We start from the raw sequence: 17,310 nt of genomic DNA, 5'->3' as shown, positions 1-17,310 counted from the left end.
AATCTTTTCTCCAAGGATGTAAAATGAGAAGCAATACCTCTGACCCAAGGCATCCATGAATGCAGAACAAACTTTTTCGTATATAATTCAGATTCTGTTTTTTTTTTCTTTTAATTATTTTTCCATCAATAAAAGAACACATTGAAGAAGGAATTAAAGCACAAAATTCAGGTACATGTAGTACGCAACAGGTTAAAGACGAGCCAAGAAAGAAACCTAATGTAATGAATTCAATCAGTACTACTACCACCACTTTTAAATTTTTTAATAGACAGAAAGAAAACTAGAAACTGAAATGTTACCTGACCACCACCTGGCATGAGCAACTGTCTTTGAGACTAACAGCAGAGCAGCACTCCATCACTTGCAATAAAAGGGTTTATGTGCTGGCTTTTATAAAGCAAGTGCATAAGAAGTCTCAGCAATATCTACGCCTGCTATTCAGGCCTAAACAGGCCTAGCAAAACCACAAAGACCATCCCTACTAGGGACAAAACAGTTGCAACAAGCAACTTAATAATTTACTTGGACAATAGGCTCCTCTCCATGATGTATGAGAATAGAGTTATCATATAACAGAGCCTGCAAAATGGTTAGAGAAGGTGAGCTATTGTATACCAAATGGCCTGGCCTCCCTAGGCAACATTTTCTTACATGGAATGCGCCGTCTTCTCCCAGAAACTCAAGAAAGAGAAAAGGTGACTGGTGGTATGGAGACCTATGAGGCACATGCAGACCTTGAGACAAGCTCTCCTTGTTCCTGCCAAGGCTTTTACTGGACAAACCTAAGCAGCAGCTTTGAACCTATGGGTTGTGAAGCAATATCCTGGGAACTCTGAACTCCAAAGTCTCTGATGTCTCTGTCTCCAAAGCAGATTGTCTAGAGAGCTGAAGGTCTCAGAGATAAGCTTTTAGTCCATCGAGGTTCCCCACCGCACTGGGGAGAGGGTGGCATCATCCTCCTAAATCCCAATTGCTGACTTTGCCTCAGAGTCTTAGTCCCACCATATTGTATTGTGGCCCCCAGAAAACACTCTCCAGCCACATTGCAAAGGCGAATTCCTGGCACACCAAGACTTCCACTTCTGAGGCAAGAAAATGGTAGAGGCAGAGGGTTTGCTACCTGTGTTCCCAAAGTGTCCCAATGCACTGCTCCAGAGAAATTTGGGCAGAAACTGTCACAGAGACAAGGGCAACTCTGTGGGAATGCACAAGCAATTTTATTTAGCTTCAATAAATCAAGGATTTCTAACAAAGCCATATTTATGGAAAATTGCTCAGCAATTTTAATGCATTAGAAATATCTAAGTAGCCATTTTTTTCTCAAACAGAAAAGCTCAGTTTTTTTCTCTTCTTCTTCCCCCCCTCTTTGTCTTACTTTCTGTTCAGCAATTGTTTTCTTTCTTTCATTCCCACCAGCCTTTAATGGAAAGAAAAACCCCTTTCACTAGGCTACATCTCCTTCTGGAATTGCTTCTGAACTGAACTTGTTCTCTGTCGCCTCTCAACATTTGTACCTGTATGTCACATGTGAAGGAGAAAGACAGAAGGTTTTCACAAAGATAGCATTCATACAGAAATGTTAGTAGATATATTGCCTGGACAATAAACCACACATAACACAGCAGGCCAGTATCTATTAATTTAATCTCGAAGGCCTGTAACACTACCAAAATATTTTCAGCCAGGTAGTTAGCTGCAGTTAGCAATAACAATAATTCCTTGTAGATTTGACCACCCCAAAGATAGTTTTAGCCCTTTTACAATGTTGTATTACGGATTAAGGAATGGTAAAAGAAACAAATATGTTTATTTTTTTATCGTCTGTTAACAGGCAAGAGCAAAGAAAACACATATAGTTACTTTAGCAGTTTTTTAAACTAGTTTTTACTTATAAGGGTCTTACAAATTAAGCTACAATGCCAATTAGTATTTTTAGACCATATTATTACAACAAATGGAAGTTTATTTGTAGGCATAAAAGAAGATCTTCACTGCACATTTGTATCAGAAGCACTCTAAGAACAGGAAATTGCAAGTCTTTTTTGTTACTAAAGACTATATTAAGATCATAGCCTTGCCATTCATCTTGAGATTAGTACTAACATTTTATTTACTATCAAAATACAACCTATTTAAGATTATTTTCATTTGAAATATATGCTTGTGTTCCAGATTCATAAACATTAACTAACTATATATTAAATATAAACATAGATATAATAATAACATATTTATAGCATAAGACAATGATGATTGCATGCGATAGGGAAAAAGAAAAGTGAGGACAGGGAGAAAATAAAATGGGATAATAGAAGACATCAGTTACATTAGTTTGTCCACTGCATGAAGTGGACTTACTCACATTTCCTAATGACCAAATACTTCAAGATTTTGCTCAAGTGTGTTAGGCTCTTATTCAAAAAAGTGCATCAGTAGAGCAGGGATAAGTTGCACAAAAAGAAAAGTTTAGGGACAAAACCCAGGTTGAACAGCAAGGGGCAGACAGTATCTACTGAAAGAAATCAGGAACCTGAGAATGTTTTTGTAGAACTTAAATGTAAGTGTGAAAAAAACTAAGAGTGTGCTGAGCCTGGATCACGAAAACTGCAAGAGAGAGAACCTGTCAAAAATTAAAACTACATAGGAATTTTTACACTGATATCAAAACGGCTGCATGTCTCGGTAACGCTAAACTCAGCAGTCACCCCTGAGGAATTTAACACGGCATTTAGGCTTAAATACATCACTTAAAAGTTGTTCTTCAAAAGACTCAATCCAAAATGAGAACAGAACAGTATTGTCAACACTTGCAATTGTACCACTGGTTTAAAGCTACTTCGGTGGATACTTAGAGCTCCAAAGACCACTGGTTCAGTGCTACCAAGAGAATTACAGATTCACTGAACTGAAACCACAGTTTTTATTTCTTCTTTCCAAGAGTGGCTGTGGGGGTGGAGGAGGAAAATAGTAATAAATAAATGGATAGAAATAAGAAAAAAAGAACAAAAGAAGCTCGAGTTACCAATGCTTATGGAATTATTGATAAATTTCCACATTGTAAGGATTAAGTATTATTCATTATAATAAATAAAATTCCATATTACCCTTCTATCAAGTAGAGTGCATTTACTATGCTATTAACTTAAAATAAATAATTATTAACAATCATTATAATAATAAATATATAATAATTATTATAATAATTAATGTGCTATTAACAGAAAACAAAGAACTTCACAAAGAGACTATAATATTGCATGCTGTTCAAAAGCCTCTTAACAGGGTTGCTTTATTGTGGACCAGAGTCATCAAGTCCACACACACCAGTATATTTGGGTGTGCATGCACATATATGTCTTTTTTCTAAGAAACACTCATGTTTTCTAATAAACATAAATTCTCTTAAGCAGCTCATGCAGTGACATTGGCATCTGGCAGGGAGGGCAGGGAGAGCTGCAAGAGAGTGAGTTTAAATTATTTGGACACTGCCACCAACACAATTCTCCAGAATTCCAGAGACCGGATCTCTCAGCCAAAGCAGGCAGCATTTGCATGTCCTGGCGAGGCACATATCATTATTTGTGTGCTTTCTGGTTCTACAAGTTTCTGAATGTTAGCAATCACATCTGAATTCAATTTTCTTGGCTAACACAATAGCTGATCTGTATGCTGCACTATCACATTGTATATTTTTATTCTGAGTTTGCCATATGAACTATTTTCTACAGCTTAGGTGAATATAAAGTTTTATTAAGCAACTGAAACATCATAAAGGGAGCAATATTAACAATTGTTTTCCATGTCCTGTATTCAGTAGAATAATTAAAGCGGTTTTGTGGCTATATCTAAATTTTATTTCAGTTTGTTTCTCTTTTATATACAAAGTGCTGCAGCATATTTTATTCCAGAGCCATAGAAATATTACTAAATATTTTATCAAAATGTTTATTAAAACTAAGGGCTGAAAAACATTCTGAGGAGTTTGCGTCTGGGAATTATGCCCATGCACTGACAGAATTTCTCTCTCAACTTCTATCTTCATTTGTTTATGACTCTGCTATAACAAGGCACTGGATATCTTCAGCTCCTGCTGCTGATCACAACAGAAGTTCAAGTGCTTCCTGAAGGCTCAGTTTGCTCTATTACATGCGTTACTGTCCTTAGCAATTTCTTATTAGTGCAAAGTACATGCACATTTGTTGCCCAATTCTGCCTTTGTGATATATATATATATGAAAAGTGTTTTTCCATAGCGCAGTGGTGGGTGCCACTTGGAGTCCTCATCAGCCTAATGTTCCATACAGTTGTATAACCTAGTTATTTCCTATACATGCATATTAAATTTCACTGGTTACAAAGAGCGCATTAACGTTAACTTTTTAATGATGAATACACTGTTTCATCATTTTATGTAGAATTTGCCTTAACAGCCTTTCAGTTTTGCAACGAATAAGTACATATTGTTGTCTCAGCATTTAAAGTAGTCCCTAGTTATCCCAAGAATAACACACTGCTGATGCAATCGTACCAAGACAACTAAAGGTTATTAAATGCACCAAAGCAAACAGAGAGAAAACACTTACTTTGCACATTCTTACGACTTAGGTGCAAATCCTGGAGTGTATTATAAACTGATCTTTACAACCTATGAACACATACTATAAGTCAGAGGGAAATAGGAACTCCCTAGGGATGCTGTCCAAAAAGAGAAAAGTAGCCCCTGTGGAGTCACTCCCCCTAAGTCATGCGGCTGCTGCTGCTGGAAATATGCAATGAATCCTTCTGCAGCTGGAATTTCAGATGCCATAATCCCTTACAGAATGTTGTCTAATTATTTTATTATGCATAATAAACGTAAAATATTTATTTTAGTTTACATAATTATATTAAAAATGTATGCTATTTATTCTCAGTCTTGTAAGACATCCTTCACAAGTCATATACTTTATAGAAAGGTGCATTTATGGAAATAATGCTGTTTTCCTGGCCTGGGTGTTCATTTTCTATAGCTTCTAAACCCTCTTATCTATGGCTGTGGAACATCACCTGGATGTTGCCCCCGCTTCCCTCCTCCCCCTCACCACCAGGAGTATTCTACGCAAAATGAACCCACTGGAATCCCAGATAAATTATTTTGTTTAACTGCAGCACAGGGATAGCAAAAAGTACATTAATATTACACCTGTCCCTCACTCTCATGATCAAAGTTGTAGCAAAACTGGTTTTGTATCACAGAACTATGCCAGCGCTCCTCCTGAGCCACGAACTCCAACAAATTTTACTATGATGGCTCTGGTTTGCCCCATAGAAAACATAATCCAGATCCATTTCTTACTGAAACATCCCACCTCATACACACCATGAACATAAATTATTACTTGCCTGAGAAGCTGTGATAATTACATGGAAAGCCTGTACCAACGGGAGTTGAATTTAAAGCCTTACATATGACTAAGATGATATTCCTAATTCTTTACTTTAGACACATGCACAAAACAGTTCATTTTTCAAAAATGCCGTATAGCTGCATCTTTCATTGACATCATTGGACTTATGGGAGTGTAGAACTTCTGAAATCAGGTTAAATTCAGGTGCCTAAATGTGCTGAAAGACTAGAAAGTCTGTCCACAGACTACACCCAACAGTTTAGAAATTAAAGTTCACAGGCATAGTTCAGTTCCAGGAGGCCGTAAGGCTCTTCACTACTTACTGGGCCCATTAGCAAATGCACACAGTATTGTTGTCCGTATAAATCTAGGATCACGTAGTCTGAAAGGTTCAGCCACGTAAGACATCTTTTTTAAATGACTAAGAAATATAAAATAAGCATTGCATATGTAATGGTGGTGTAGGGCCCTATGAGACCAATTCTGTATTATAAAATTAAGTTGAACATTAATTAGGAGTGAATGAATATTTTTGTATGACAAAGCACATTGACTTGCAAATGGAGAGATGCTGTGTGATTTGAAAAAGTAAATGCAAAGGAAAATCGTGCGTGTTTCTATCTGAATAGGGCAAACCTAAATTGAAAACAGAAATGTGAAAAAATATAAACAGGACATTTCACAACTTTTATATTTATGAATACAAATATTTTTCTTCCATCAGAGGAAATTAGATTTCAAAAATTAGACTGAAAATATAATTTCAAATTATAAACTTCAGTAGAAGTCACTCACTGCTATCTAGAAAGGCAGATGTTCATTTCGTTGTTAACAAAATTCAAAAGATTTAGACAAAAATAAGCACAGTCGCAGTACAAAAAGTACAGATGCAAGGTAACATTTTTGCAAGAATATTTAAATTCAACTAGAAACACACATTATAAAAGCAACTTGGTAAACAAAATGCACAAAATCTACCATTTTGTTCTGAGAATATGAACATTATTGAGAACACATAATCTGTGAGCTAAAAAGACTAGTTTAGCTTATGATTCATTTTAGAAAACCACATCCGTTCATATGTTTTCCCAGTCAAGAAAATAATTTCTCATGCTGTGGGTTATATAGCAAATATATTTCCTTTTCTGTTCCATGCAGACAAAATCAGTCTTTTTCTCATAGTATTTTACAGACTATTTCACTTCAGTCTTTGCTGCTAAGCAAAGGAAGGGGGGAGGGGGGGAGAAGAGTTCTAAATGACACAGGTGATCCAGATTTTCCTAACAGTTCCTCAATTCAGAGGAACTGTTTCGTTTAACAGCCTTTCTTTCTGTACTTCTAGCCAAGGTTACCTAGCCTTTCATTCACTATACTGGCAAGACTTTTTGCAGGATGATCGTTCACAATTTCCTCCTGAGGAACTGAAGAGCTTGGAATTAGGAATCTCTAAGAAGCTTCTGAGCACTGATGAGCTGAAAATGAATAATTAAAATACCTTGTATTTAGACACTTTTAATTCAAGTGTCTCAAACTATCGACTAGAGAGATCACTTCACCTATAAGTGAAAGGAGACTTTATAGTAGGACTAACAATACCCTAACTCCATACCTGTACACAAAACAAGGACTAGTCACCTGCTGAAGCTACAAGGGTCATTAAAGAGTCTGCAGTTGCCAAGCAACACTAAACAGCAATATCCAAAATAGTCTGGATGAACTTACAGTGCAAGGCCTGAGCTGAAAGCACCACAGTGAGAACTTGACCACTAGACACAGGGGTGAGTTTTATCACTAGGTCAGCAGATTTTAAAATCCTGATTTTATGTTTTCTGTAAGTGACACTCTGAAAAGTACATACCATTTGCTGAACTGGTATAAAGGACATAATTTAAAGAGTTGCTAATACCTTTCTCTGAAAAGAGACAGTACTGGCTGATTTGATGAGGAGGCAACATGCGATTCCCTTACAATTATACTTCGAAACAAAAACCAAAAAAAAAAAAAGAGAGAGAAAGAAACGCAAGAGGTAGATAGTAAAAAAATACTTGCCAACAAGGCTGGCTAATATCCCAGGACTGTGGAAACTGGCAGGCACAAACAGGACTGCTGGGCTAATAAATAGAGCAGCCCCACTACTGGCTTCTCTGCATCTCAGCTATAGGAGTGCCTTACTGCCTCTATGAACTGGCAGCAGCAGTAGTACTCCAATTCCTGCATCCCTGCCAGATGTTTTTCAGCTGAGCTCAGAACAAATTTCCTGCAGAATCAAAATTTCATCAGCTGGTATCTGTAGAGATCAGCCTCCAAAGATTAGGTCAAAATTGGCCTGCAAGGGATGGAAATTAATGTCCTATTACCATGAAACACTTATTTTTCAATAATGTAGAGGTAGGGGATGTTCAGAGATTTCTTGTTAACCCTGATAAAATAAGTTATATTTGCTTTTTGTCTAATAGCATCCAATATAAAAAAAAATACTAGTAAAAAATTTGTCATTCTTTTGAGTTTGTATCCCATACAGAATATTGTCAATCTAAAGAAAAACTATCTGTCTTTCACTTAATAGAGCATTAAAGTTAAGCATTTTGTCATAGTGAGTCAGGGAATTGCATCCACTCATTGCATGTGTGTGTAACAAACCCCAAACTGCAAACTGATTCACATCTACACCACTCGGTCTCCAGGACTTCAAGCCAGGAGCTCAAACCCACTGTCACCCATCTCTCGTTACCTAGTTCTGTAATAAGACTATCCTTTCTAATTCGGATCGTTCATAAAGTGGACGACCACAAGATGAAGCTTCCTTGAACATGTAAGGTCAGAGACAGCACTCCTTTTACCTTCGTTGCAGCATACCATGTCATACTAAGGCTTATACGCTCTCACTTCACTCAACACAGACCTTTTAATACAACTACACAAACCCACCTCTGTTTCTTAGATGACTTATGGAAGATGACAGAAACACTTCTGTATGTTAAAGAAAAAAAAACCTGGGAGACTCTTAAGGTAGCACCAGAGAACTGGAAGCCCTCCCTGAAGTTACCAAATTCAGTCCTCTGCAGTTCTAGGTAGTAATTTAATGGGTGTTCAATACAGAAGAGTTCACAGATCACTTGCTCTGCGTACACAAACCAATGCAATAAAATTTTTGAACAGAAATTGTATGATCACTGCAGAAGCTTTCTACACAGGAGCTTCTGTAAAGTAGCTCATAAACATCATGAGGCTAGGTATTATGAGAGTGGCTAGGCTTTGTCACATAATCTTGTTTTAGGAAACTCCATTAAAACTTATATGAAAAGAACATTACAGTTGTATGCTCAGCATTAAAAGAAAATAAAAAGTGCTATAGTGGTATAATCAAATGTTTAACTTTTTCCTCTTCTATGCATGCATCACAGAACATGCACCTAATTACATAATCATATGCCATTTATCAAACACAACACTGATTTTTTAAAAACTTTTGAATATCAGCTCTTCCAAATTGCTCATGAATAACTTCTATGGATTTCTTTATGGTACACATGGACCAGCCACCTCATGCAAGGTATTATAAGTATTCAAGATTGGAGAAGTATATTTAAGAAGAGTAAAGAATCATTTAAGAAGCAATATGAGATCATTTAATAAGTAGCCTATAATGAGAAAAAGACACGTGACAAACCTCAGAAGCGTTCTTAACTGTCCATTCGTGTGATCTTTGAGAATTTAATCTACTGCCCTAACAGAACGGGTTTTAGTGATGCAACATGGGAGAATTTGCCACGCAACCAAACCTACAGCCAACTCTCATCCAAATACCCCATCTGGCAAGGGAAAAGAAAACTGGAGCAGAAAAACAAGACTGCAGCACAGTAACTAGCTCCAGTTGCTTCCCATTCCAATAAGTGTCTGGTGAGTATTTAGGCTGCTAAGCCTTTTAGGAGACTTTTCTTTTCTTGGTGAAATGGTTGCAAGTCAACCGAGAAAAGTTTCAAAACTGCAACCGATTTGAAAATACGGAGTAGATAAGCGGCCTCACCATGGAGAATTCTAACAGACACTAGAGCAGCTGTGAAACAAACACTCAACATTAGCACTGCAGTGTTACCACTAAAAGGTTTCCCATCATTTGTTTTTCTTTATAAAGTAATACCTAAATACTGAAGACTAAGTTTTTAAATTTAGCTCCTAATTTAATATGCAATTACTGCTGCCCTGATGGTGTTTTAATGGCAATATATTTTTATTGGTGACTTCAAATGAACCTCATCTGATCACCTTAACCCTTCTCTCATCATGCTTTAGTTAATGACTCATTACCTGTAGTCACACCAGGGACATCTGTAAGGCTTTTCTCCAGTATGGACACGCTTATGTCGTGTCAGATGCGATTGTGTTGTGGAAGCAAAGTTACACTCATCACATTTGAATGGTTTCTCTCCTAGAAGGTGACAAGAGAAGATAGGCGTTATCAGTTTTCATCAACAGAAAAGGAAGACAAGTCTAAATTTCTGGCATATCCCTCAAGGCAGATTTTGCTCCATGTACATACAACAACCGCAAATACAAAATAAATTTCCAAACACAGTGCATTAATTGCAAAATGCTATTTTCATTATGACATACACACATCAGTAGCCAGCTGTCATCCCGTGTGGTGTTCCACAGCAACAAAGAAGAGGAGAAAGAACACTGAAACAGGGTAACCATATTACTGGGCCTTACTTCATGAAAACATCGTCACCAGCTGACAGGCATTCCTCTCACCCTACACATTCTGCTGAAGTTGGGCCCATGAACAGCCCTGAAAGCAACACTGTTGTTGGAGCGATGGCAAGAAATCAGTCTGAGGCTTCTATTCAGTGTTTGCTTGGAAAGGACCATCTCCAGTAGGAAAGTATTTTTGGTTTTGTCTCTAGTCCTAGATTTTTCATCTTACCCATTAAATAACACACATAAACCAGGACTGAGAATATGAACCAGAACTCAGTGCTCCATTCCCCCTCTCTTGCCTGTTATTCTACCACTGTGAATCTTTTCTGAACAGCAGGCCAAATTCAGCAGCAGGACTTAAGAAATTATTTAAAAAAAACCAAAACCAAAACAAAAAAAAAACCCTGACAACCAAACCTGGACTAGGACAATAATATTTTCAGAAGACTAAAACTGAATCTCTGCTGAATGTACAAAGGCACTGAAAATTTCTAGGACTACTAATTAAAAAAAAAAAAAAAAAAAGGAAAAGAATCTTGACCTTGTAAGTTTTTATGTGAAAATAGTACTTTTCCTTCCAGTGGAGAGGTCCACCCCCTAAAAATACTATGACAGATACATATACTGTGATGCCTACCTAAGAAATCTGCACCCCATTTTCCTAACTGGTTGCTCCGAAAATACGCTGTGCAGCTTACAGGCACATGTAATTACCATTTAGGGAGGAAACAGGTCTCTTTTTGTATGCAGAAGACAAAAGTCAGCTTGTAACTTAGGTGATCCTGACTGTATTGTGCAAGCCTTCAGAAGTATTTATCCTAAAGACTATATGAGGATTCAACATCCCTACTTTAAGAAGTCTGAATAAAACTAAAACTGCTAGGAATGGACATCTACCTTGTAGAGTGTTCAGAGATCTAGAATAAGCAGTTCCAAAATTGAACTCCAAGAGTCTTAGCAGGTACAATTTGCAGTTTTTCAGGCTGATGGGAGACACACTACCAGCAGAAGACACATCGCAAGCAAAAGGCCACTCCCAAGCGGCCATGCCTCCAAGTCAGATTTTTCCAGCCTGCTTAAAGCATGAGACATTCAAGAGTTCCAGAGACCTTGTCAGAATTCTGAGAAGAGAGAGAAATCTGCATTTTTCATTCTTGGAGACTGTTGGGTTTTTTTCCTCCCAAGGGAAAAAGAAACGCAAGGTCCTCAAGCCTGAAAAGCCAGTAACACAGTACAGAAGGACAAGGAAGCAGCTTCTGAAAGCTCCATAAAGAGTTGGAATAATTGCTTTTAGCAGCTGCTGAAGAGAATACCAGCCACTATTTTTCATTTATTGTTTCATGGGACAAGGAAAGGTGAAGGGGCAGGACACAATGAGGAAGCCTCTATGCTGGACAAATTGAGACTGCTAGAAAGTATGTCTTTCCTGCCCCAAATGGGGTTTTCTTGTCAGACACTGACTCCCTGCTCCGGAGAAACTGATTCTCCCAGCAGCTTGAATGGTACTGCTGCTGCTTCAATTAAACTCTCTGGGAGGCCACAGACGCCCTAGCAACATAACCTGTTCTTGAACTGAAGATTTCCTGTGCCTGATTTATTTTATCTTCTAGTATTAAAGAAGACAGCAACATTTTCAAGCCTAAGTAGTAAAGCCACAGGTATTTTAGATAACATAATTTTAACTGCTTTCATTTAAAATGCATTAGAACCTTGCCAACTTGCCCCCTTGTAACAAAGCAGATCTGAACTGAAAGGAGATTTTTAGTTTGCCATTCAGGGGAGGATGGAATAGGTAAAGGTCTGCTGCTGTGCTGTGGCAGGGCTAGTGGGGTTGACAGACAAGCAAGAGCCCATGGAAGCCAGGAGGGTTTGCAAATTCCATCGTGACCAAAAAGAAAAATGATAATCCTTGCCTGCTGCTCCAAGGAAGTTTCTCCTCAGGAAATCCTTGTGGCTACCTGCTCCTGTCAAGTGGACTATGTGTAAATCTAATCTGACAGAAATACATCACAGCAGCACCACACAACAGAAGCCAACTAAACTGGGGGGAAAAAAGACAGCCTAGTGTGGCCTGTAATTCTTAGCAGCTGCACACGGGACAAAGTATTTATTTTTATGGAAAATTAACCAGGTCGATAAGTAGAGTTGAAAAAAAACCTAAAAAACCCTAGGTATTTGTTTGGACTGGAGGGTGTTAAAAAGTACATTATGTGCAGAAGCAGTATTTTTATTTATTTGTTTGTTTATTTAAGTTTTCCACAAACCTACTCATGTAAGTATTGTTTGTCTTCCTTATCTTTGGGCCGGAACACTCTTTATCGGCCTTTGAGCCCCAATTTTCCTTCCTCCCTTTCTGCCCCCAGATATTTCAGGCAATAAACTTAATTTTATTTTTATACAGTTTTAAAAATTCCAGCAAGATACTCCATCCTGTGAAGGATCTATTTCATACGGAAGTAAAATAAGACAAAACAAAAAAAGCAATATTGATAATATTTTTAAAACAACACTGCATAATAACTCTAACACTGCACATCCAAAAATGTGTAAGGACAAAGTCTATATATTTAAAGATTAATAAAGGTAAAAAACCCAAACCATCTCCCCACCTTAACTATTACATAAGACTTCTCCATGCCTCATCATCTGCAACTTTTTCAATAACAAACCCCACAAAAAAGGATAGGTGCCACAAATGCCCCAATGGTCAACAAGCTCTGTGGAGAAAAAAAGGATAGATACATGGTCCATGAGCAAGAACCCACTATCTTTGGGGGGTAGTGGTTATTTTGTTTATAACAGAAACATTTTCAAAAAGCTATGTTTCCTAAACACAGGATCACAGAAGAATAAATAGCTTTGCTTTTTTTACAAAACTGCAAGCAACTTCTGAAGTGCATCAGTTGTTTAAGTCATCTGACATGAAAAAATTTACCTCCAACAATCAAAGTTTGTGAAAGCAACTGATAAAAGGGTCAGATCATAGGGAGCACCAGCCTGTACAAAAGCAGTTATTAAGCCTGCTGCTAATCAGTTATCCTTGTCAGCCCTACCCATTCTGTTCATCTTAAACCATCTTTTTCTCTTGCTTCTCTAAATCCTGCACTGACTTATTTTAGTATTTGTCTTGCACACCCTCCCCCTCTGCAATTACATCTTTCTTTTTCCTTCCTTCTTGCTCCTTCCGCTTCTCTCTGATTTTACCTCTTCAGAGTTCTCTGGTTTTGAGAGTATACGTTACTGCAATCATAAATTTATCTGTGCAGATTTGTACTTAAAATGCACTTTTGAAAGAAAAAAATGATATTACATAGTAACAAAACCTACAAATCTTGGTGACCATGTTGATTTGTGGATGGCAAAGTGAAATTTTCATTATAATTTCAAATAATCATGACTGTCCAGACAATTTCTACCTATAGATTACATGCAGCATTTGTACGAATGTGCTACTGAGGACCCAGCTTTCACATAAATTAAGGAAAAAAATAAAAATCAAATGGTGCCTTCAGCTTGCAGGTCTCAAGAAACAATCAGAAGCTTAATAAGATGGAAGAAATCTTACCCCAGTTGTCTCAACAGGAAACTATTGCTTTTAGTCCTATCTGTCTTTCGTATGATGTGTTGAGTAGCACAGAAAGAATCCTGCAAGTTTCATTTGACCTAAGGAATGAGTAGACCACAAAATGTAGCCATCTGCTTGCATGTTACAGGATTTTTTTCCTCTTATTTCCAGCTATTTCTAGTGTTTGTTAAGGCTGTTCCCTGGGGAGGCACTTACAGTCTTGCTAACAAAGCCTGAACCATATTAAAGTAAATTCTGTTTGCTTTTAGTCTGGTCAAATTTTTTGCACATAAGATATATAAAAATAAGCATATCCTTGATCTCCTGCTTTATTATGAGAAACCCTGTGGATGCCATACAGTTGCTTCCATAACAAAAATGATGGACATTTGTGCACTCAAAAATGGGAGGAAAACTGTTCCACTAGGTACTTTCTCTCAGTTAGAGAAAGTTTTAAAATACCCAGGTTTTTGGTGTCATTTCTGGCCAAATGCTTTGCTATAATCAAGCTCCACACTCTGCTGCAAATGTTGGCCTAAATGGAAAAGGAAAAAACAAATCAGATCCTCTTCAAATTTCACCTCTCCTCTTGCTGAAAAGAGCAGTAAGTCTTCTTACTGTGCTACATTTTATGCGGTATTCAACATTATAATTTTTTTAGGCTGTGGTGGGTAAGTTGAAGGGAAGAGGCTACATTATACATTAAATTCAATGCCGAGTAATGTAACTACACATTAAAGTCAAAGAGCAGTTCACATGAGAAATAGAAACACAAAGTGAGTCACTCATCTGGATAAAAACACATATATTATTAAATTATCTTTCTTTATTACATTGACCTATAAATGTCTTGAGAAGCGCAAGACTGAAATGAGTGAGCAGAAGCAATCATACAAACAGTGATCTGTACGATATAAGCTACTATCTTCAAAAATTCATGAAAAGATTTGAACAAAGACACAATCCTCTTAAGCAGTTCCATAGGTTCAGGGTGACTGTCAAAGAATGGCTGGGCACAGTAAGACCACTTACGCTCTAACGCTCCTCTACTGTAACGCACTTCTGTCACCTCCACAAAGATTCTGCCACAACCAACACACAAGAAGCTAATGTAGACTGTCTTTGTGTAGAACACAAGGATAGGCTTTTTGAGCCAATATTAAAATAGGAATTTAATGCAAGAGAACACAGGCTGAGACTGATCAGCACTGTTGGACTGAGCCAGCCACTGCAGCATGAAATGGAAGTTTACTAGGAAACACGTAGAAGAAGGGAAGAGTGATACCAAAAGTCAGATAAACAAAGGGGGAGAGCAGAACAATAACAACAAAGCCATAAAAAAGACATTTTAAAATTAAGAATTAAAGGTGGTTTTATGTTTTCCTTTCAAGCCAGCAATAATTACCCTTGTTTGTTTTTTCTCTCTTATGCAATCTCCTAGCTGATCATGATTAAAGCAAAATATTTAAATTATGTGATATATTCCTTTGGTGTGAGGGTGCGTTGGTTTGGTGGCTGATTTAGAGGTTGGTTACTCTTTTTATTATAAAACTCAGATCATTGCTTGCATTCTCTGTGGAATTAACTAAATTCTCAATTCAGCCAACATAGAAATTTGCAACTTTATTTATCTTCCTATCTTCAGGCAGATTTTCTTACTGGGACAAAATATGAATTAAAAAAAAAAATGTTTCAGGATGACTCAAAGCATGATTTTTTTCCTTCCAGTCATGTTGATGCTCCGGAACTACAGCATACGCATTCTTGCAGCACTACAAGCTGTCCTTTATTTACCACATAGCACCAGCTGATATTGCAAGTGGTGTAAGATTCTTGAGATAGTTTCTGCTCACAGCCTAGGCAGCCACAAGTGCCTATTTTAAAGCATTTAACAAAGAGAGAGATGGAAGTATTCTTTACAGTGTGATAAAATTCTGATCAAACCCTGGACCACTCACATTTGCCATTGCTTTAATTCACAAAATAGAAGGTCAGGCCAGTAATATTTGCATAGGCAGTGAAAGACTTGGAGAATTTCATAGATTAATTCTTGCAGAATAGGACTGTAAGGAGATGCACTCAGATCACAAAATAATATCTGAACATTTCACCAGGACAAAATCAGCTGAAGAATTAGCTTATTCTGTGTTCAAAGTACGTGCTTCTCATGGGACCAGGACGGCCACTAAGGAAATAGGATATTTAAAACAGAATGAAAACCTAAACTGGTGAAACACCAGCAATCTTTTGATAGGTAATTTTTTTTCTGCTTCACCGTTCTAATTCACAGTTAAGAAAGCCTTTATTTGCATGGAGATGCATCATGCACGCATTGCAAATAAATTAAGTATAAATATTTTTCAAGTCTTAAAACTAATGGCTTTTTTTCAGTTTAACATTCCCATACTTAAAACCAGAAAAATATCTCTTCCAGGGATAACATCCTTTTCACCAAACTGGCTCCTACAGTTTGTTCTACGAGTGACCAAGGCCCAGATTTTGCCAGCCTTATTTACATTGAGTTAAACTTCATGCTCCCTGTAATATTTCCAAAGTATACACAGCTTTCACAAGGTAAAGGTATTTCTTCAGGTACATAGAAAAAATCTTACCTAAAAAGAGAGGAGCAGAGCAATAAATACCAGAATCAAAAGCATCAGAACTCTAAGTGGCTGGTCCTACAGCAAGTACTCTCTTATGTCAAATATCTATCAGCAGCTGAACATTTCTCTGGGGTGTCAGGACACCTCAGGCCTTGAGGCTGGGGACAAGAGGAGGCTTGTTAAGCCGGTTAAGACTCCTCAACTACATGTGAGGATTTGCTCATTTGCCCTTGAATCAAGGGTCTCTGACAGGTGATAGAAGTAAATCTTGGATTGGAAGATGTTCTGTGTCAGCTCCTTAGACAGCTTGTATTACAGACAGGAATTATTTAAGCCATTTAGACTATTTTTGATACCTATCCCTTTCAAACCTGATTGTAATTTGCTTTGGCATTCTGCTCTGGGAAAATTGTGCCAAGTAGGGACAGAGAAAAAATACAGGTACAAAGAGGAGCACATGCAACTAAGGACTGAGATAAAGTTGTGCACTGGATTAAAATACAAGAGAACCTGTGCAAGTGCAACATTGCAGGCAAAGGTGGATTGTGTCATTCTCCTTGAAACAAATAGAAGCTACAGATAATTTTTCTGCTAAAGAATCATCTCTGATTGTTTGTGCCACAGAGGCAGATAAATGCCAAAAAGATAGATCCCTCTGCCTCTGAGATACTGTCCTGTATAGTATAAAGTTAATAGCAAAGTAATAACGAGCCTCCAGTCCTGACATAAAATATAAAGTTATGCCTGCTAGATGCAAGCTTCATGATCTATATCCTGTGAATCCTTGTGATCATAGCACAAAAGTCCCTACCACACTGGCAAAAGAAGGGCAAAATGCCATCAAAAACCTGGATATTTTTCTTACCAGGAACATATTTTCAGCCTAATTTTGCACATAATCCAGGAAATAAAATATTTTTTCTATTGGCTTGTGGCCTAATGAGACAAAAAAATATAAATATACAATGGATGACAAGGGTTTACATTTTAAGTACCTAGACCTGCACTCATGTAATAGGTAGAGAAAAGAAGGGTAAAGACGACAATATGC

General features: G+C 37.4%; 1 protein-coding gene across 1 annotated transcript in view; it reads right to left on the bottom strand.

The window, feature by feature from the left end:
- ZNF407 (zinc finger protein 407) overlaps positions 1–17,310 on the bottom strand; it is a 344,964-nt gene that overhangs the window by 116,164 nt on the left and 211,490 nt on the right. Inside the window, exon 7 of the mRNA XM_054059750.1 lies at positions 9,699–9,819. Within this exon, the coding sequence (XP_053915725.1) occupies positions 9,699–9,819 (121 nt within the window). The remainder of the gene's footprint in view (positions 1–9,698; positions 9,820–17,310) is intronic.

The sequence above is a fragment of the Cuculus canorus genome, chromosome 2 (genome assembly GCF_017976375.1).
Source record: "Cuculus canorus isolate bCucCan1 chromosome 2, bCucCan1.pri, whole genome shotgun sequence".
Taxonomy (NCBI): domain Eukaryota; kingdom Metazoa; phylum Chordata; class Aves; order Cuculiformes; family Cuculidae; genus Cuculus; species Cuculus canorus.
Note: the sequence above shows the minus strand (reverse complement) of the source record. Positions and strands in the feature narration are given on the sequence as shown.